General features: G+C 45.4%; 1 protein-coding gene across 1 annotated transcript in view; it reads left to right on the top strand.

Moving 5' to 3' along the window:
- The first annotated feature begins 515 nt into the window (after positions 1–515).
- ARID1A (AT-rich interaction domain 1A) overlaps positions 516–21,656 on the top strand; it is a 330,997-nt gene continuing 309,856 nt past the window's right edge. The window contains exon 1 of the mRNA XM_075335909.1: positions 516–1,927. Within this exon, the coding sequence (XP_075192024.1) occupies positions 1,265–1,927 (663 nt within the window). The 5' untranslated portion in view covers positions 516–1,264. The remainder of the gene's footprint in view (positions 1,928–21,656) is intronic.

The raw sequence follows: 21,656 nt of genomic DNA, 5'->3' as shown, positions 1-21,656 counted from the left end.
GCCTTGCCAGTCAGTGTGATTAAGAATGAAGATCCGGGGAACAGCGCCCCTCCCCCAGGGCCGGCGCTCCGAGCTCTTTGTGCCTGCGTCTGGGGGTCATTGGAGGAACGGTGCCATTGGCTGCGGTCATAGTGGAGATATGGCGGCAGCGTGCCCGTGTAATGTCCTAAATGGCCGTCCTGTGTAAGCAAGCTAATAGTAGCTCCAGACACGGAGGCACTGCAGATGTATGCAGAGAGTATGTCGTAGTCGAGCACGGCAATGCTGCCATGTGACTACGTACATACATGTGCACAATGCTCAGGCTGCCTCACAGTACTGTGCTAGTACACAATGAAGATCAGTCCTGAGCGCACACACCTTATGACGTATGGACACGCCCTGCGCTGTCACATGACCCACCAGTGCACTTCATGTTCCCGCTCTCCGCCCCCGGGTCTTACTGCCCGGATCCACTTGGTTCTCAGTAATGGGAGACGATCGGATGACTCCGGATCTTTTCAACAGGTCCAGGTCTTTCTGTCCGGCTCTTGTTTGCAAGCCTATAGGAAAAGGAGGATTCATTCTCCGTGATCCAGTGCCGGCCCTTGCGCCTCTTTCATTGTGTCCCTGCACCTGTACTGACTCCAGATTCCGGGTTTTGCAGAGCCAATGAAGGCGCTGTACTTCCATTTTGAATCCAGCTCCGTGTTTTCCCCAACTGTTCTGTCTCTCTCAGCTCTGATTTTCCCCTACTTGCCATCCTTATGAGAGAGTGACCCACCTCCTAGTTTTCTGGGCGCCCCTGAAATGTGATCGCTTCAAAACTGTGCTCCCTTGCAAAGAGCATGAAGAGTTCCAGTGTGTAATCCACCGATTGAGATCCCGATCCGGCGTGGGCTTTCTTTAAGGAGGTCCGGTGCTCCAGTTCCGGAGCTTGCAGCTTCCCTCCTCAGTATTGCATACACTGGCGAGTTGCGTTCCCGTCCAGTGCTCCAGGCCGGACTTTCCTGTGTGTGTGATCCTTTTGCAGGAAGCTGCCAGCTCTGCTCCCTCCTCGTGCTCCACTCGCCGGGTCTTGCGGCCTCAGCCTCCCCAGTCCAGGACTCCTAGCTCCGCGCTTTGCGGCCTGTCTCTCCTCCTCCTCTTTCGGTAAAATGGCCTCTCCTCCTCCTCTCCACCGCCTCGTGTCCGACTAAACGGCTCCCCTCCCCTCCTGCCCGAGACTAGCCCGACACCTGGGGGGGGGAGGCTACCTCCATCCCCACCCTCCTCATAGTGCTCCATGGCCGCACAGGTGGCCCCGGCCTCCGGCCCAAGCCTCGGAGGAACCCCGCCCGCCACCGGTCCCGAATTAAAGAAGAGCCCCGGAGACCCCCCACCTACCGAGCCTCAGGTCGAGGCCACGGCTCAGGCCTCCACGGACTCCGAGACGCCTGAAGCGGCCAACGGAACCCGTGCAGCCCCGACGTCCGCGCTTCAGGAGCCGGGAGATACAGCTGCGGCCTCCTCCGCCTCATCGCTCCCGCCTGGGGGTTTCGCTTTCTCCTCTTACAACCGGGGAGTCTTCCAGCCTGGCCCCGGTCTGGACTACCCGCCTCCAAACGAGGCCTACAACTCCTATCCCGCTTACCCGAACCGGGCCTACCAGCCTGGATACCCCCCACCTCGCCCGACTGCCTCTACGGGCAAGCCCCCGGCTCCGGCCTACCCCCCGCCTCCGCCACGGTTCGGTCCCGCGCAGCCAGCTGCTGCTACCCCGACCCTGAACCAGCTGCTGACGGCGCCCAGCCCGGGGCGAGGGTTCCCGGCCTACCCCGGAGGAGACTACTCGGAGCAGCACAAAGGACCCGAAGGCTATGCAGCCGGCTGGGCCACTAGTCAGAGAGGAGTCCACCCGCCCGGGAGTCCTGGCAGCAGTGGGCAGAGCGTGCCCAGGACGTCGCAGGTAACGCAAGTGACCTTTTATATTGTGTGCGTGAGCGGTTTGGTTGGAGGGGAACAATGTGGCATCGAGGGAAGAAGCCGTGTGTATTGTGTGCAGACAATGAGACATGGCATGCTGGTGACACGGGGGCATCAGGCCACAACATGGGCAATTAATTACTTTAGGCTACCTGACCGGTAGTGCCCTCATCTCTGGCCTAATTTGTACAACATGACCATGTACTGGATACAGCTATGTACTCTTCCATACTGGTGATGGTCCTCTACATGACCACAGACCATATACCTACAACTATGTCTTCTTCCATCCTACTGATGATCCTGTACATGACCACAGACCATATACCTACAGCTATGTCTTCTTCCATCCTACTGATGATCCTGTACATGACCACAGACCATATACCTACAGCTATGTCTTCTTCCATCCTACTGATGATCCTGTACATGACCACAGACCATATACCTACAGCTATGTCTTCTTCCATCCTACTGATGATCCTGTACATGACCACAGACCATATACCTACAACTATGTCTTCTTCCATCCTACTGATGATCCTGTACATGACCACAGACCATATACCTACAACTATGTCTTCTTCCATCCTACTGATGATCCTGTACATGACCACAGACCATATACCTACAGCTATGTCTTCTTCCATCCTACTGATGATCCTGTACATGACCACAGACCATATACCTACAGCTATGTCTTCTTCCATCCTACTGATGATCCTCTACATGACCACAGACCATATACCTACAGCTATGTCTTCTTCCATCCTACTGATGATCCTCTACATGACCACAGACCATATACCTACAGCTATGTCTTCTTCCATCCTACTGATGATCCTCTACATGACCACAGACCATATACCTACAGCTATGTCTTCTTCCATCCTACTGATGATCCTCTACATGACCACAGACCATATACCTACAGCTATGTCTTCTTCCATCCTACTGATGATCCTGTACATGACCACAGACCATATACCTACAGCTATGTCTTCTTCCATCCTACTGATGATCCTCTACATGACCACAGACCATATACCTACAGCTATGTCTTCTTCCATCCTACTGATGATCCTCTACATGACCACAGACCATATACCTACAGCTATGTCTTCTTCCATCCTACTGATGATCCTCTACATGACCACAGACCATATACCTACAGCTATGTCTTCTTCCATCCTACTGATGATCCTCTACATGACCACAGACCATATACCTACAGCTATGTCTTCTTCCATCCTACTGATGATCCTCTACATGACCACAGACCATATACCTACAGCTATGTCTTCTTCCATCCTACTGATGATCCTCTACATGACCACAGACCATATACCTACAGCTATGTCTTCTTCCATCCTACTGATGATCCTCTACATGACCACAGACCATATACCTACAGCTATGTCTTCTTCCATCCTACTGATGATCCTCTACATGACCACAGACCATATACCTACAGCTATGTCTTCTTCCATCCTACTGATGATCCTCTACATGACCACAGACCATATACCTACAGCTATGTCTTCTTCCATCCTACTGATGATCCTGTACATGACCACAGACCATATACCTACAGCTATGTCTTCTTCCATCCTACTGATGATCCTGTACATGACCACAGACCATATACCTACAGCTATGTCTTCTTCCATCCTACTGATGATCCTGTACATGACCACAGACCATATACCTACAGCTATGTCTTCTTCCATCCTACTGATGATCCTGTACATGACCACAGACCATATACCTACAGCTATGTCTTCTTCCATCCTACTGATGATCCTGTACATGACCACAGACCATATACCTACAGCTATGTCTTCTTCCATCCTACTGATGATCCTGTACATGACCACAGACCATATACCTACAGCTATGTCTTCTTCCATCCTACTGATGATCCTGTACATGACCACAGACCATATACCTACAGCTATGTCTTCTTCCATCCTACTGATGATCCTGTACATGACCACAGACCATATACCTACAGCTATGTCTTCTTCCATCCTACTGATGATCCTGTACATGACCACAGACCATATACCTACAGCTATGTCTTCTTCCATCCTACTGATGATCCTCTACATGACCACAGACCATATACCTACAGCTATGTCTTCTTCCATCCTACTGATGATCCTCTACATGACCACAGACCATATACCTACAGCTATGTCTTCTTCCATCCTACTGATGATCCTCTACATGACCACAGACCATATACCTACAGCTATGTCTTCCATACTGGTGATGGTCCTCTATATGACCATATACCTACAGCTATGTTCTCTTCCATCCTACTGATGATCCTGTACATGACCACAGACCATATACCTACAGCTATGTCTTCTTCCATCCTACTGATGATCCTGTACATGACCACAGACCATATACCTACAGCTATGTCTTCTTCCATCCTACTGATGATCCTGTACATGACCATATACCTACAGCTATGTCTTCTTCCATCCTACTGATGATCCTCTACATGACCATATACCTACAGCTATGTCTTCTTCCATCCTACTGATGATCCTGTACATGACCACAGACCATATACCTACAGCTATGTCTTCTTCCATCCTACTGATGAGCCTCTACATGACCACAGACCATATACCTACAACTATGTCTTCTTCCATACTGGCGATGGTCCTCTATATGACCATATACCTACAGCTATGTCTTCTTCCATCCTACTGATGATCCTGTACATGACCACAGACCATATACCTACAACTATGTCTTCTTCCATACTGGTGATGGTCTTCTGCATGACCATATACCTGCAGCTATGTCTTCTTCCATACTGGTGATGAATCCTGTACATGACCACAGACCATATACCTACAGCTATGTCTTCTTCCATCCTACTGATGATCCTCTACATGACCACAGACCATATACCTACAGCTATGTCTTCCATACTGGTGATGGTCCTCTATATGACCATATACCTACAGCTATGTCTTCTTCCATCCTACTGATGATCCTGTACATGACCACAGACCATATACCTACAGCTATGTCTTCTTCCATACTGGTGATGGTCTTCTGCATGACCATATACCTGCAGCTATGTCCTTTTCCATCCTACTGATGATGCTGTACATGACCACAGACCATATACCTACAGCTATGTCTTCCATCCTGGTGATGGTCTTCTACATGACCATAGACCATATACCTACAGCTATGTTCTCTTCCATCCTACTGATGATCCAGTACATGACCACAGACCGTATACCTACAGCTACATCCTCTTCCACCCTGGTGATGATCCTCTACATGACTACAGACCATATACCTACAGCTATGTCTTCTTCCATACTGGTGATGGTCTTCTGCATGACCATATACCTGCAGCTATGTCTTCTTCCATACTGGTGATGAATCCTGTACATGACCACAGACCATATACCTACAGCTATGTCTTCTTCCATACTGGTGATGGTCTTCTGCATGATCATATACCTGCAGCTATGTTCTTTTCCATCCTACTGATGATGCTGTACATGACCACAGACCATATACCTACAGCTTTGTCCTCTTCCATCCTGGTGATGGTTCTCTACATGACCATAGACCATATACCTACAGCTATGTTCTCTTCCATCCTACTGATGATCCTGTACATGACCACAGACCGTATACCTACAGCTACATCCTCTTCCACCCTGGTGATGATCCTCTACATGACTACAGACCATATACCTACAGCTATGTCTTCTTCCATACTGGTGATGATCCTGTACATGACCACAGACCGTATACCTACAGCTATGTTCTCTTCCATCCTTCTGATAATCCTGTAAGTGACCACAGACCATATACCTACAGCTATGTCTTCTTCCATCCTACTGATGATCCTCTACATGACCACAGACCATATACCTACAGCTATGTCTTCTTCCATCCTACTGATGATCCTCTACATGACCACAGACCATATACCTACAGCTATGTCTTCTTCCATCCTACTGATGATCCTCTACATGACCACAGACCATATACATACAGCTATGTCTTCTTCCATCCTACTGATGATCCTCTACATGACCACAGACCATATACCTACAGCTATGTCTTCCATCCTGGTGATGGTCTTCTACATGACCATATACCTACAGCTTTGTCCTCTTCCATCCTGGTGATGGTTCTCTACATGACCATAGACCATATACCTACAGCTATGTCTTCTTCCATCCTACTGATGATCCTCTACATGACCACAGACCATATACCTACAGCTATGTCTTCCATACTGGTGATGGTCCTCTATATGACCATAAACCTACAGCTGCGTCTTCATCCATCCTACTGAAGATCCTGTACATGACCACAGACCATATACCTACAGCTATGTCATTTTCCTTCCTACTGATGATCCTGTACATGACCATCCTACTGATGATCCTGTACATGACCACAGACCATATACCTACAGCTATGTCTTCTTCCATACTGGTGATGGTCCTCTAAATGACCATAGACCTACAACTGCGTCTTCATCCAACCTACTGAAGATCCTGTACATGACCACAGACCATATACCTACAGCTATGTCCTTTTCCATCCTACTGATGATCCTGTACATGACCATATACCTACAGCTATGTCTTCTTCCTTACTGGTGATGGTCTTCTGCATGACCATATACCTGCAGCTATGTCCTTTTCCATCCTACTGATGATCCTCTACATGACCACAGACCATATACCTACAGCTATGTCTTCTTCCATCCTACTGATGATCCTCTACATGACCACAGACCATATACATACAGCTATGTCTTCTTCCATCCTACTGATGATCCTGTACATGACCACAGACCATATACCTACAGCTATGTCTTCCATCCTGGTGATGGTCTTCTACATGACCATATACCTACAGCTTTGTCCTCTTCCATCCTGGTGATGGTTCTCTACATGACCATAGACCATATACCTACTGCTATGTTCTCTTCCATCCTACTGATGATCCTGTACATGACCACAGACCGTATACCTACAGCTACATCCTCTTCCACCCTGGTGATGATCCTCTACATGACTACAGACCATATACCTACAGCTATGTCTTCTTCCATACTGGTGATGGTCTTCTGCATGACCATATACCTGCAGCTATGTCCTTTTCCATCCTACTCCATCCTAATTCTGCACACAGTGTAACTGATCATGCATTTTCTGTATTACCATGCACTGTATACCTACATCTATGTCCTCATCCGTCTTGGTGATGATCCTCTAAAAGACCATGTACTGTATACCTACATCCTCATCCATCCTGGTAATGATCATTTACACAACCATGTACTGTAGACCTACATCTATGTCCTCATCCGTCCTAGTGATGATCCTCTTAACAGTTTAACAATAATTTTGTATTTAGCCTTTTATCTAACTAATTCAGCATAACTGGACATATCCGAGAAGCCAGGTAGTTATTGTGCCTCGGAATGTACCACAAAGATTTTAACAAATGATTCCTATTGTCAAACTACTCATAAAAGTCCTAAGTGATTTTTAGTCCAACATTGGTCATTCCCCAAGTTACCCTAGCTGCTTTGCAATAACTATCTAAATTTTAGTTTTAATTTTGCCGCCATTAAAGGGTTTGTCCACTACTAGGGCAACGCCTTTTCAATTCTTATGTTTCCGCTTTGTAAAATGGCACTTTCCCCCCCATAGACGTCTATTAGCGCCGGATAGCCTTGCGTTCCATTCGGCTTTCGCCGGATCCGTCAAGATTTGCTTGTCCGGCGGCCGGATGGAACATTGAGGTGAACGTTTTTGTGTCCATCAAACAAAGCCGTACGGCATGTTTTATAATGGAAGCCTATGGATGCCGGATCCGGCGTAATACGGCAATAACCGGATTATGGCTGCAGGATTCGTTTTTTTTTTTTTTTTACTGAGCATGCTTAGTATCAAAACAGATCAGTCAAAAAAAGGAAGAAACGGATGGAAAAAACTGATGCGACTGATCCATTTTTTTCACCAGATCCGTCACATAACTTTTTACAACGGATTATGCTTGATGGCAAAAACCTGATGTGTGCCCTTAGCCTTACTGTCATACGGCTTCGTTCCAGCGGTGTCTGCACTGCCTCTCCTGGGGTTCATGTGACATTGATTTTCTGAGCAACAATATTTCCTGTTTCAGAATCATGTATAACACGATGGAGAGTAAAATCTGAGTCTGTGCCTTTTGTTCCACCATAGGCCATTTGAATGGCCATCATGGAGTAGCCCAAAATTTACACCCTAATGATGGGTGGAAAATGCAATAGTATTAGTTATTGGCAACATACAGTTAGTAACAGAAGTATATCAGGCCTCCTATTTATATGGACACTATCCTTTTGCACATAGAGCCTGTTTGGAGGCTTAGTAATACAAAAACTAAGTGCCCCACTACAGACCAATAGGTGCTCAGTGTGCTAATTTATGGTACCATATTCTTGCCCAGAAGCAATGAAATGCACAACCCAGCATTTAGAATGGTGCTATAATGCAGCCATTAGCTTGAGCAAAAGAAGTTTAAGGAATCACAAATACCATGGTTTTACTAAACTTTTAGGCTATGTTCACACACTGCGTTTTTTACCTGCGTTTTGGGTCCGTTTTTGCTGCAGAAATTTCTTGAGAAATTCTTGTAATCTTTCTGCAGACATTCCCCAGCAAAACCTATGGCAAAAAAAATTAGCTGTGCACACACTGCGTTTTTTTCTTAAGAAAATTCTTTCAGTAGATTTTCTTAAGAAAAAGAATGAGCATGTCACTTCTTTTCTGCAGCTAACTGCGTTTTTTGCCATAGATAATTGGCACAATAACGCAGGGAGCAACCAGCGGTAAAAACGCACCAAAAACGGACCGAAAACGCGGCAAAAACGCAGGTGCGTTTTTGGTGCGTTTTTTAACACAGATGCACTCAAGAAATTTCTTAAGAAATTTCTTAAGAAAAATCATTTTTCTAGTGTGAACATAGCCTTATTATTGTCCACCTTTCGGGATTTTTTTTTTTTTTTTTTTTCTTCCAAGAGCCATAACTTTTTTTTTTTTTTTTTTCCTGTATTTTTCCATCAAAATGGCCATATTAGGGATTTTTTTTTCTCGGGACAATTTGTATTTTTAAATGACACCATTCATTCTGCCCCATATTGTATTGGAAAACGGGAGGAAAAAAATTCCAAGTACGGTGAAATTGCAAAAAAAACCCCTGAAATTACTTTTTTTTTTAATAATTTTTAGTCACCATGCTGACAATATGGTAAAACTGATGTCAGTATGATTCCCCAGGCCAGTGTGAGTTTTTAAATCTCAAACATTAATACTTTTTTTTTTTTTTATCCAAGTTGTGAAAACAAATTCAGAAGTTCATCAAAAGGATAGCACTTTTGTCGCCGTTTTCTGAGACCCATAGCGTTCTCATTTTTCGGGATCTGGGGCTCAGTGATTTTTTTTTTTTGCGTTTTGAGTAGTGATGGGCAGACCCGGACTGTAAAAGTCCAGATCAGCGCAGTTAAAGTGTCCAGTGCCGGGCCCGGGATTCCTGGTGTTCGATCCGGAACTTGAGAAAATGAAAAATAAAGAAAATAAGAATAAAAGCGAGCGCTTCCTACTTACAAAGGCTCCGTTGCAGCTGTACATTACTCCTGCGACCCCTCCTTCACTAAATGGGCCGCTCATGTATATGCATTACTTTCCCCCCGTCGGCCAGCCTGGAGTCTGTGGTTGCAGTCAGATGCGCCCCCAGCCTGTCGCCCTACAACCAATCACGGGGCTATGTACCTCCCTGATATATTCTATAGGGTGCGTTCACACGAGCCATATGACTTGCACGAGTATCTGATCGCATAACCAGACACGGCCACGCACTCTCCAGAGAGAAGCATCTCAGCTGCATAGAAATACATGCAGCCGACCCGTCAGGAGAGAGTTCGGCCGTGTCAGGGTCACACAGCTTGTGTAAGCGCACCCATATACGGAGTGTATAACTGCAGGAGCTGGCACTGCTGATGTCAGGTGTCTGTACCTCCCTGGTATGTCTATATTATTGCCGCTGTTTTGTGCCAGGAGGTGCACATTTAGTGCTGAAATAGTCTGCACAAAATTTGCACCTCTTGGATGAAAAACTTTTTGTTTTTTTTTAATTTGCAAGGAGGTGTAGAATGGGTGCAGGAATATTGTGTTAAAGGGAACCAATCACCAGGATTTTCGTATATAAGCTGAAGCCAGTGCTATGCTGGAACTATCAGGCTGATTCTCTACATACCTGTGGTGGTCAGTTTGGATGTATAGGTTTTGAAATCCAGTGAGGTTTATAAATGACCAGCTAGTTAAGTGACATGAGCAAAGGAGCAGATCATATATTCATACCGTAATTTCCCGAAAATAAGACCTAGCAGGATTTTTCAGGGAGGCTTAAATATAAGACATCCCCCGAAAATAAGACCTCTAGCTGCGGTCAATAATGAAGTGTCCATGTGGCGGTAAAAGTTAGGCACTGCAGGACACTTCATTATAGACAGTGGACACGCCCAGAAGAGAGAAGACCCCAGTCATACTCACCAGACGCCGATCGCGAGCAGGTGAGCGCATAAAGGTCCTGCGACGGAACACACTCACTCACACTCTCTCTCTACAGATCGCATCCACACACTCACCACATCCAGCAATATATCTTGCTTCTTGGCGGAAATAAGGGCTTGCAACGCTGTGCAGTGGAGCTTCCAGGACCTGCGGGAGGATCACATGGCCGGAAGCCATGTGATATCTCCGGATGTTGTGTGTGTGTGTGTGTGTGCCCACTGGAGATCCCAGGAAGGAAGTGTGTGTGTGTGTGTTATGGTATGCTATCTGATGTGCGAGTATGTTCTGATGTATGTGTGGCGGCCAGATGTAGGTGAGGCGTGCAGCATAGAGATCCCAGGGAGGAATCCTATGGAATCTGATGTTTGTCTATATGTGTGTACGCTATCTTATGTGTGAGTATGTTCTGATGTATGTGTGTTGGCCAGATGCAGGGGAGAGCCACATGCTGGGATATCTGGGAGCCATTCAGACACCCGGGGCTTGTAAGGCTATGTGCGTACGTTGCGTCGGAGTACCTGCAGTTTATTCTGCACGTTTTCCTTCCCTTGGTTTTCGACCAAATGGCTTTTGACCATTTTTTAGCGCTAAAAACGCATGCGTATTTACCGCGTTTTTAGTGCGTTTTCAGCACTTTTTACCTGCGTTTTCACCTGCGTTTCTGCAGATGCGTTTTGTAGATCAAGACACTGAGAAATAAAGTTGGAATAGTCAAAAAGAATGAAAAAAGAGAAAAAAAGGATAAAATTAACTTTTAATAAAAATATATGGAAAATTATCAATTTTAATGAAATAGCGGTTATGCACATTTTAACATAAAAATAGGTAAAGTTTAATATTTTTTATCATTTTAAATTTTCGGTTTTTGTGTGTGTATAAGGAACATTATAACCCTTTAATTTTATGCCAGAAAAGCATGCGTTTTTGAAGCCAAAAACTCAGTGGAAAAGCCGGTAAAAAGCATGAAAAACACAGGAAAGTTGATTTTGGTTGCATTTTTCCATTTCTCATTGACTCCAATGTTAAGGAAACGCTGCAGAAATAGCAAAAACAACTGACGTGCTGCTTCTTTTTCTGCATGGTTTTTGACCACAAATATGAAAATTAAACGCTGCAGATAATAAAGCAAAGTGCAGACAGGATTTCATCTTTTCCCATTGACTTTGCTGGAAAACAAAAACGCATGCGTTTTAGCGCAAAAACGCTGCAGCTAAAAACGCTGCAGAAACGCGGGTAAAAACGCAACGTGCGCACATAGCCTAAGTATGATTTTCCTGGGAAGGGGGGTTTTGCTTTTTGTGTGGGCTAATCTTCCCCCAAACCATGTCTCCTCGAGAATAAGACACCCCCTGAAAATAAGACCTAGTGCTTTTTTTGAGGCAAAAAAAAACAAAAAGACAGTCTTATTTTAGGGGAAACAGGGTAGTTATAATTATCTGTTAGAATTAGCATAAGTATTATACAAACTATTCACTTTGTCTGTGAAGGACCTGTGTGAGGTCATACCCATGGGACCTGGCATCCAGCTTTGGTGGCTGAGGCCCTGCCCCTTCTGGTCACATTGGTATGACCTCACCACAGGTCCTTCACACACAGTGAGTTGTTAGAATTAGTATAAGCATTATACAAACAGAGGGGAGGGTATAACTCTGAATATATGATCTGCTCCTTTGCTCATGTCACTCAACTAGCTGTTCATTTTATAAACTTCACTTTTTTTGGATTTCAAAACCTAAACATCCTTGCTGACCATTACAGGTATGTAGAGAATCAGCCTGATAGTGCCAGTACAGCACTAGCTTTAGCTTGTATGTGAAAATCATGGTGATTGGTGCGCTTTAAAATTTCAGCACCAAATCTGCATCTCTTGGCAAAAACCCCGCAGTTTTCTGCCGAGAGATGCAGGTAACTTTACTCCTCCTTTACTACTCCTCTGAGGTCAGATTACCTGCGGTGACAAGTGGGATCTTCCAGCTGTGACCGCAAATAGCCAGAGTGAAATGATCGCTGCAGCTCATTCATTCTCTGGAGCTCAAAGCGAGCAGTCATGCTTTATGGTGCTCGGTGTGAGGTTTCAGTTGAAGAGCTGATTTGCCGTGGGACCTCGTATGGATTACATCGGACCTCGGGTGAGGGTGTGGTGTGTGTGGGGTTTTTTTTTTTTTTTTTATTTTGTATTCCAAATAAAGGATTTTTTTGGTGTTTGTGTTTATTTACTTTCACTTACAGTTTAGTGATGAGGTGTCATAGACGCTGCCATCATTAATCCAGGACTTAGTGGATACTGTGGGCTGCCATTAACTCCTTATTATCATGATTGCCACCACACCAGGACAATCGGGAAGAGCAGGGTAAAGTGGTGGGATTGTCGCATCTATTGGATGCAACCATTGCTGCTGGAGCCTGATAGTTTTAGGTTGGACCGCCCCAGCTGTCGGGCTTTATCTTGGCTGAGTATCAAAATTGAGGGGGAACTGGACATTTTATTTAAAAAAAAGAAAAAAAAAAGCCTAATCAGTTCCTCTTAGGCCAGAGTCACACTTGCGAGGGACTCTTACGAGTCTTGCATTGCATCACCCAGCACGGACGCACACACTCTCCTGACAGGATCAGGTCGGCTACATGTACTTCTATGCAGCTGCACGCTTATGTTCGGAGACAATCGCGTCGTGCCTGGTGATGCGATGCGAGACTCGCTCGAGTCCCTCACAAGTGTGATTCTCGCCTTATTTTGATACAGCCAAGATAAAGCCCAACAGCTGAGGGCTGCAGCCTGTAACTGGGTTTTATCTGTGCTGGTATCAGAATACTGGGGAGACCTACGCCGATTGTTTTATTGATTCTCATATATTTTTATACTACAATACTGACCTGTACTTTTTTCCCCGCCCACCGGCTGTCCTGGCGCCTGTGATTGGTTGCAATCAGATGAAACGCTGCCACTCAGGGTGGGGTCGTGTCGTGTCTAACTGCAACCAATTACATGTGCCAGTGGGATGGGAAAGCAGTGAAGATTCAATGAGGGTTAATTGTCGGCTCTGGATGGAAGGAAATGCGTGACCTGGAAGCTTCTTGCCGCCATGACGGATCTTCGGTGAGTGTACTACGCGCGCTCCTACCCCCCAGCCCTTCTACCAACATTTTTAATCACCTGACTCTGGTACCCATAGAGTTATATGGGTACCAGTTTCCAGCTCAGATTTTTATATTCAGCAGGGTTATCTGCGAGTCCGCCCAGCTCTAGTCTTGAGCTGACAAGTTTAATTATACCATATTTGTGTTGATGCGATGTTTTGTTCGCCTGCTATTGCAATTTAATGCAATGTTGCGGCAACCAAAAAAGAATCGTAATTCTGGCGTTCGTTTTTTTTTTTTTTTGCAGCACCCCCCCCCCTCTACACCCTTTACTGATCAGATTAATTGATTTTATATTTTGATCGGGCATTTGTGAACCAGGCGATGCCAAATATTTGTATTTTTTTTTTTTATTTTCAATGTGGGCAAAAAGGGGGTGATTTTAAACTTGTTTTTTGTTTTTTGTTTTTTTCTGATCAGGGTGGTGCTTCAGCATAGCTCTGAACAGGAGAAATGCTGGCTGGAAGTATTCATATCTCATACCTGTGGTCACGTGCCATCACAGAGCTCACACTGCATGAATCCCCTCACATCGCACATGTTAGGAGTCACAAGTCTACAGTCAGAGTGGCTGCAGATTTGTCATTTTTTGCCCAGACAACCCCAATAACTTTGTGGCCTGTAGTAATAAATAGGTGAGTAGCTTAGAAAAAGACAGATAAGAGTAACAAACTTTCAGACCATTGTGGCAAGCTGACATGGATTTTCTGTTAACTCATTCTGCAGCCAGCAATAGCTCTTCTCATGGGCTATGGAAGGCAAAGGGTGCAATATTTATTAGTCCGCAATGTGTATTTAAAATAAAATGACTGCCCGGAAAGGTGGGCAATCGACACCCCCCCCCCCCCCTTCCTCCCCTGTAATGTATTACAATGTACAATTTTTGTCGTTCCTATTCTTCTGTTTTGTTTCATGCCAGCTTCAAAATGGACAGAGCTCTGGAGGACAGGTCGTGGCTACACTTGCCCGTCACATACTTCCCTGGTGCTGTTGTAATTGACTGGAATAATATTTGTCTGGGACATGCCACTGCTAAAATCCTGCACTCCCCTGATTGACTGGCATTATTAAATACCAGTTTTAACGTATCAGGGTCAATTTTTTTTTTTTTTTTATTATTAATCATGTTCTGAACAGGGCAGTCTGTTCTACATGTAGCTCCAACATCATAATTTCTATTAAAACAGTATCTACCAGGGCTGTGGAGTCGGTAAGCCAAACCTTCGACTCCGACTCCGACTCCTCAAATTCTCTTGCACCGACTCCGACTCCGGCTCCGACTCCGACTCCTACATATATTGCTTATAGTTAGGTGAAAAATTTATTGTAGTACATGAATATGTGTATGTGAACATCAGACATTTAATAATTTTTATGATACAATAATCAAGATATTTGGATAGAACATAAAATATATTTATTGGAATACAACTTTAGAACACAAAAAACTGTAATAAATTGTAAATATGTAATACACTATGTAATATACAGTAGATTACATATATATCTTGTGTGTGTGTATATACACTGTATATATATATATAATATATATATATATTATATATATTACATATTTACAATTTATTAGTTTTTTTGTGTTCTAAAGTTGTATTCCAATAAATATTTTATGTTCTATCCAAATATCTTGATTATTGTATCATAAAAACAATTAGATGTCTGATGTTCACATTGTACTACAATAAATTTTTCACTTAAATATAAGCATTATACTAAATGTTGTTATTTAGTAAAATATTCAGCACATTCTGCATTGCACTCCTGTCCCCAATTTATTATATATTTTAGGAGTCGGAGTCGGTGCATTTTATACCGACTCCGACTCCGACTCCACCAAAATGAGCTCCGACTCCGACTCCACGACTCCGACTCCGACTCCACAGCCCTGGTATCTACAGGCAGGGCTGTATTTGGCATTCATGCTACCCCAGGCACTTTAGTTGTGCCCCCTTAGTGACGTAAGTTGTATGAGTATGTGTGCACACATCTATTTAAGGCTGATCTACTCTGTAACACACTTGAAAAAGTGCTAAATGAATGAAGATCTGCACTTATTGCGCATACATTCAAGTTTTTTAGCTTCTTTTAACAGCTTCAGGTGTTCTCCTTTGTCCCCCCCCCCCTCCTGCCACTGTACGCCGCCCCCTGTGTTGATTTTAATTGATGACTACGGTCCCGTCATCCTCTGCTGTGCCGAAGTCTCGCGCATGCGCCATTATTGTAGGCCGCTGTCGCTGGCCTGTGCACAAACTATCCCTCGCGCCGGGGATGTATTTGCTCAGGCACGAGATTGAGCGGCGCTGTACATGACCTCACATCGTCATGCTAGTACCCGGCCATAATCTCGTGCCTGCGCAAATACATTCCCGGCGCGCGTGAGAGTTTGTGCACAGGCCCGTGATAGTGGCTTTCAATAACGGCGCATGCGTGAGACTTCGGCACAGCGTGGGGGATGACTGGACCGTCGTCATCAATTCAAATCAACACGGGACAGCGTACAGCGGCAGGAGGGGGTAACTAAGGAGCAAGAGCCCGTCCTTTAGGCCCACCGATATAAAATATTACCTTTTTGTGTATATATTTTAAAGTTGTTTTTGTGGCCTGAAAAGGGGGCCAGATACAAGGCACACCTTCATAGAATGCAGCCCAGGAGTTGACAGAAGGTGGTAGTTTTAGTTGCATAGGGAAAAATCTGGTGACTGGTTCCCTTTAATTGTATGTTACTGCTCTAAAGTTGATTTCTGATTGGGATATTGGATGCCAATATGCATTAATAGTCATATGTATTGCTGATTATTAGCACACATCTAGTTCACATATAGTAGGGTGAGTAAGGGTGTAGCCGACAAGGAAAGAGGGCGCCCAGCTAAGTTAGGGTGTCATACCCTCCGTTGGTAGGCAGTGGTCAGATTTAAGGTACCGTCACACTAAGCAACATCGCTAGCAACATCGCTAGCAACATCGCTGCTGAGGCACAACTTGCTAGCGATGTTGCTTAGTGTGACATCCAGCAACAACCTGGCCCCTGCTGTGAGGTCGTTGGTTGTTGCTGAATGTCCTGGGCCATTTTTTAGTTGTTGCTCTCCCGCTGTGAAGCACACATCGCTGTGTGTGACAGCGACAGAGCAACAACTAAATGTGCAGGGAGCCGGCTTCTGCGGACGCTGGTACCCACGGTAAACATCGGGTAACGAAGCCCTTACCTTAGTTACCCGATATTTACCTTCGTTACCAGCGTCTGCCGCTCTCACGCTGCCAGTGCCGGCTCCCTGTTCTCTGCACACGTAGCCGGAGTACACATCAGGTAATTAACCCGATGTGTACTGTGGCTAGGAGTGCAGGGAACAGGGAGCCGGCACTGGCAGTGTGAGAGAGGCGGACGCTGGTAACGAAGGTAAATATCGGGTAACCAAGGGAAGGGCTTCTTGGTTACCCGATGTTTACCGTGGTTACCAGTGTCCGCAGAAGCCAGCTCCCTGCTGCCTGCACACGTAGCAGAGTACACATCGGGTAATTAACCCGATGTGTACTGTGGCTAGGTGTGCAGGGAGCCAGCGCTAAGCGCCGTGCTCTGGAAACCAAGGTAAATATCGGGTTGGTTACCCGATATTTACCTTAGTTACCAAGCGCAGCATGCTTCCATGTGTAGCGACGCTCCAGCGATCCCTGCCATGTCAGGTTGCTGGTGGGATCGCTGGAGCGTCGCTTAGTGTGACATCACACCAGCGACCTCCTAGCAACTTACCAGCGATCCCTATCAGGTTGTATCGTTGTTGGGATCGCTGGTAAGTTGTTTAGTGTGACTGGGCCTTTAGTTATGAGGGTCCTTTTTATGTAAGACCCATGAGTGGTGACTGTTACTATTCTATTGACATTTGCCTATTGATATATCTAGTTTTTCCTCACTCAATATTGTTCTTCTATTATATATCTGTTTGCGTTTTTTTTTTGTTTCTAGTGGGGCGTTTTTAATAATGAATTTCAATAAAGATGAATTTTAAAGGGATTTGTGTGATTCACATGTTAAGGCTTTAGGGTCAGCATACACGGCAAGTAACATGGAGCGAGGGGAATGAGAGAGAAAAAAAAATCGCATTCTACTTGGACCAATATTACTCTGGGGCAGCTCCCATGAGCGATTTTCCTTTTTTTTTTTTTTTTTTTTCCCCCCCGCCCTAATTGGACCGAGAAAAAACAATTGCAGCATGCTGCGGGTGGAATGCGATCCTGTTTCACTTGCACCCATTCAATTCTATGGGGGGCGAGAGACACATCGCACTGCACTCACATTACACCGTTGTAACGCGAGTGCAGTGCGATAATCGCATCAGCTGATAATGGAGGAGATGGGGAGACAAATCCGGCCCTCCCCTCTACACAGTTGGTACGATTGGACAACATTTGCATGACAGTCGGCTCCTGCTGTGCTGCGAGCGTGAGCAAAGTGTCACGTGAGGACTCGCACTAATCCCAGTGTGGCCTCAGCCTTAGGCCTGTTTCACACGTCAGTGATTCCGGTACGTTTGTTCTTTTTTTAAAACGTACCAGAATCACTGACATACGCAGACCCATTATAATGAATGGGTCTGCTCACACGTCAGTGATTTTTCACTGCACGTGTCTCCGTGCGGCGTACCCGCGTGTGCGTGATTGCCGCACGGAGACATGTCCATTTTTTTTCTGGCATCACTGATGTCCCACGGACCACGCAGTGGTGTGGTCCGTGAAACACGTGCCAGAAAAAAAACATGCATTTAAAATAATAAACATTTTAACTCACCCGGCGTCCAGCGATGTCCTCTGCAGCCCGTTCAGCCGGCTTAGAAGCAGCAGGGAGATTACTGTCGCGCATCTTAATGATGCACGACACAGCCGACCCGGAAGCAGCTGCTGCAGGGGTCACCGCCGGCCGGATGCTGCACCGCGGGAGGATTCAGCACCACGGAGAGCGGGCACAGGTGAGTTGATTTCTAAGTGCAATCACAGGCCATGGAGAACGGAGCCCGGATTGCACTTAGACAACCCACGTGTGCCGTGATTCACGGCACACGCAGGGACATGTGCGTGTTTTACACGCCAGTGAAAAACGTCTGTTTTTCACTGACGTGTGAAAAGGGCCTTAGTCAAATACTCGTTCCGCTGACGTATGGACTTGAGACAGCTATATATTTAGTCTGGCCTACTGACGCTAATGATCTACTATCAAGTCTAATAAATGAAATATTGCTACATCTACACGACTAATCACCAGAACCAACCTCAAATCACGACTACATATCCAGAACCATAGCGAGCCCAACATATTGTCTGGCATGAAACTGCAGCTTCTAGTATGTCTTTAAGGCTGGGGCCACACGGGGACTACTGCGATCCCCTTGCATGACACTCGGCTCGTGCTGGCAGTACAGAAGAGCTGAGTGTCATGCGTGTGTCCTTGCAACTGAGGTCCGTTCGTGGGAGCAGACCTCAGCTGCAGGGGACGGGCCGGCACTCAGGAGGGGTGGGAGGGATTTCTCTCCCCGTCTCCTGCGTAGCCGGCTATTGCCATTCTCGCACTGCACTAGCGGTACACCGGTGTACCGCGAGTGCAGTGCGATTTTTCTCTCGCCCCATTCACATGAATGGGTGCGAGAGAAAGAGTCTCGCATTACAATCGCAGCATGCTGCGATTTGTTTTCTCAGTCCGATTAGGGCTGAGAAAATAATCGCTCATGTGTGCTGACACACAGGCTAGAATTGGTCCGAGTGGAATGCGATGTTTTATCGCACTCCACTCGCATTGTTTTTCTCGCCGTATGGCTTAGGCCTAACAATGGTAAGGCGCTAGTAAGAGTTATTTACAGCCATCAGTCTGCGGACCAGACAGGAATTGCTGTACGGATGAGGTGCAGGCAGTAGAACTATTAAACATTAAAATATACCTTAACTTTTGGGGGAGAGTCTGTTTTAGATCTATTAATTCTGAGCACATTGAAGCGGTTCTAGGTCCTGAGACCCCCATAGATTGCTCAAAAGACCCCTTAGAAGTAAACAGCGTAGAAGACAGTGCTATGACTTTCAACTGCATTCGCTCTGTGCTGTGTGCGCTTTTCTAAAAGAACTATTCAGTTCTGGTTGGGGGTCTCCGGACCAGATTCCCCAACAATCTGCTCCGAATAGAGCATAAAAAATAAAAAAAATTCTCAACATTGTTTAGTTACTCTTTGAGGTGCATTTACAATGCTGCCAATAATCAGAATCCGATTATTGATCTATCTAAACAGGCTGCTAGATCACCCGATGACCAGCAAAAATGTTTGCTTGTCGAGGGAAATTTTATTTTTCTGCTTACGTAAATAAACATTTATATTAGAGGACTGTTCCCCTACAAAAATCACACAGTTTAGCTTAAAGGGGCTGTCCGGTCAAGAATGACAAGTTTTCAGTTAAGTTTTGACCGGTTGTCTGCATATTACATACTTATCTACTGGGTACGGCTTTGCTTAACGCACTTGTATTGAGTGAGGTGGCGCCCCCTTGACTGGTTCTAGCTGTGGGAGTATGCATATCGCATACCTGACTGCCATTACTGGCGCAGACACCGAAGAATACTTGTAGCGTACAGTGAGTGCACTGGGAGGATTCACAAATCTGCAGTCAGTGACTGCAGTCCTGTCATTCTAGACTGGACAACCTCTTTTTAATATTTGCTTAAAAATCTTATTTTCGATATGCAAATGAGAGGCTTTGGTGCACCTTTGACGTGGCCTATGCTTTGGTGCGCCCTTATTTGCATAGGAAAGCCAGTCTCTTGTCTTGATTGACAGCCAGGGCTGTGGAGTTGGAGTCGGTATAAAATATATAATTGGGGAAAGTAGTGCAATGTGCTGAATATTTATGCCAGTGACTCACAACCGATGGGGGCGGGCACGCACGCTAGTGATCTTGCTAGCGAGATCACAGCATGTAAAGCGGACTTTAGTGGAAAAAGTTCTGCAAAATTACAAACTCAAAAAAGAACAGGTTCTTGCTATTGTAACGGACAATGCTTCAAACATGAAAAGTACAATTAAACTGATGAATGAGAGTAATGAACAACATCTAGAAGAAAATTTAGGATTCAGTATGTGGGAGATGGAGCCACAGTGCTGCTCATGTAACTGAGGAACAAACAGATATTACAACAGAACAGCAAAATGATACTTTAGGATTAGATGTTTTTGTTGAAGCTGCTTCAAAACACTTACAATATTCATCACATGCGCTGTGTTCTGCACACGCTGCAGCTGGCAATAAGAGTCTGCAAGAGGGACCCTGGTTTTACACAGCCACCTTTTCACCGGTTTGGTGGATGTGGCGCACTCCAGTACAGTGTATACAGTACAGTGGCATCGCGACAAACACCGGTCACATGCGGTCATGTGACCCAGAAGTTGCAGCGCTGCCACTGTACTGTATTGTACTTTACTGGCGTACGCCGCATCAGTCAAACCGGCGAAAATCCGGATTTGTGAAACTTGGCGAACATGCTGGAAATCTGATTGGAAAAGTGAGGAAATTGGTTATTGCCGCCAGAACCCCTAAAATTGATTCCATCTTGAAGAGACGTGCTAGGAATGGGGCAATTGTTGATCAAGCCACTCGGCGAGGCAGCACTTATTTAATGACTGAGCGATTGCTTGAACTAAAATAATTTGTTATAGATATGGTGAACCCTCAAGTAACCTTAAATGAAGGTCAATGGACACAGGTGGCTGAATTGAAGGAATTGCTTAATGACCCATTTACCGTGACTGAAAAATTACAAGCTGAGGATTTAACTCCTGGCATTTTCATAAGGGAGTAGAAGAACTTGCTATTTTGCCTGTCCCAAAGAGGAGGTTTAATCGCAGATGGCATTTCTGCTTCAATGAAACTGAAAGACACAGCTATTGGAAAACAAAATTCTTCTGGCAG

The sequence above is a fragment of the Anomaloglossus baeobatrachus genome, chromosome 2, assembly GCF_048569485.1.
Source record: "Anomaloglossus baeobatrachus isolate aAnoBae1 chromosome 2, aAnoBae1.hap1, whole genome shotgun sequence".
NCBI lineage: Eukaryota > Metazoa > Chordata > Amphibia > Anura > Aromobatidae > Anomaloglossus > Anomaloglossus baeobatrachus.
This window is presented reverse-complemented; position numbering and strand designations above follow the sequence as displayed.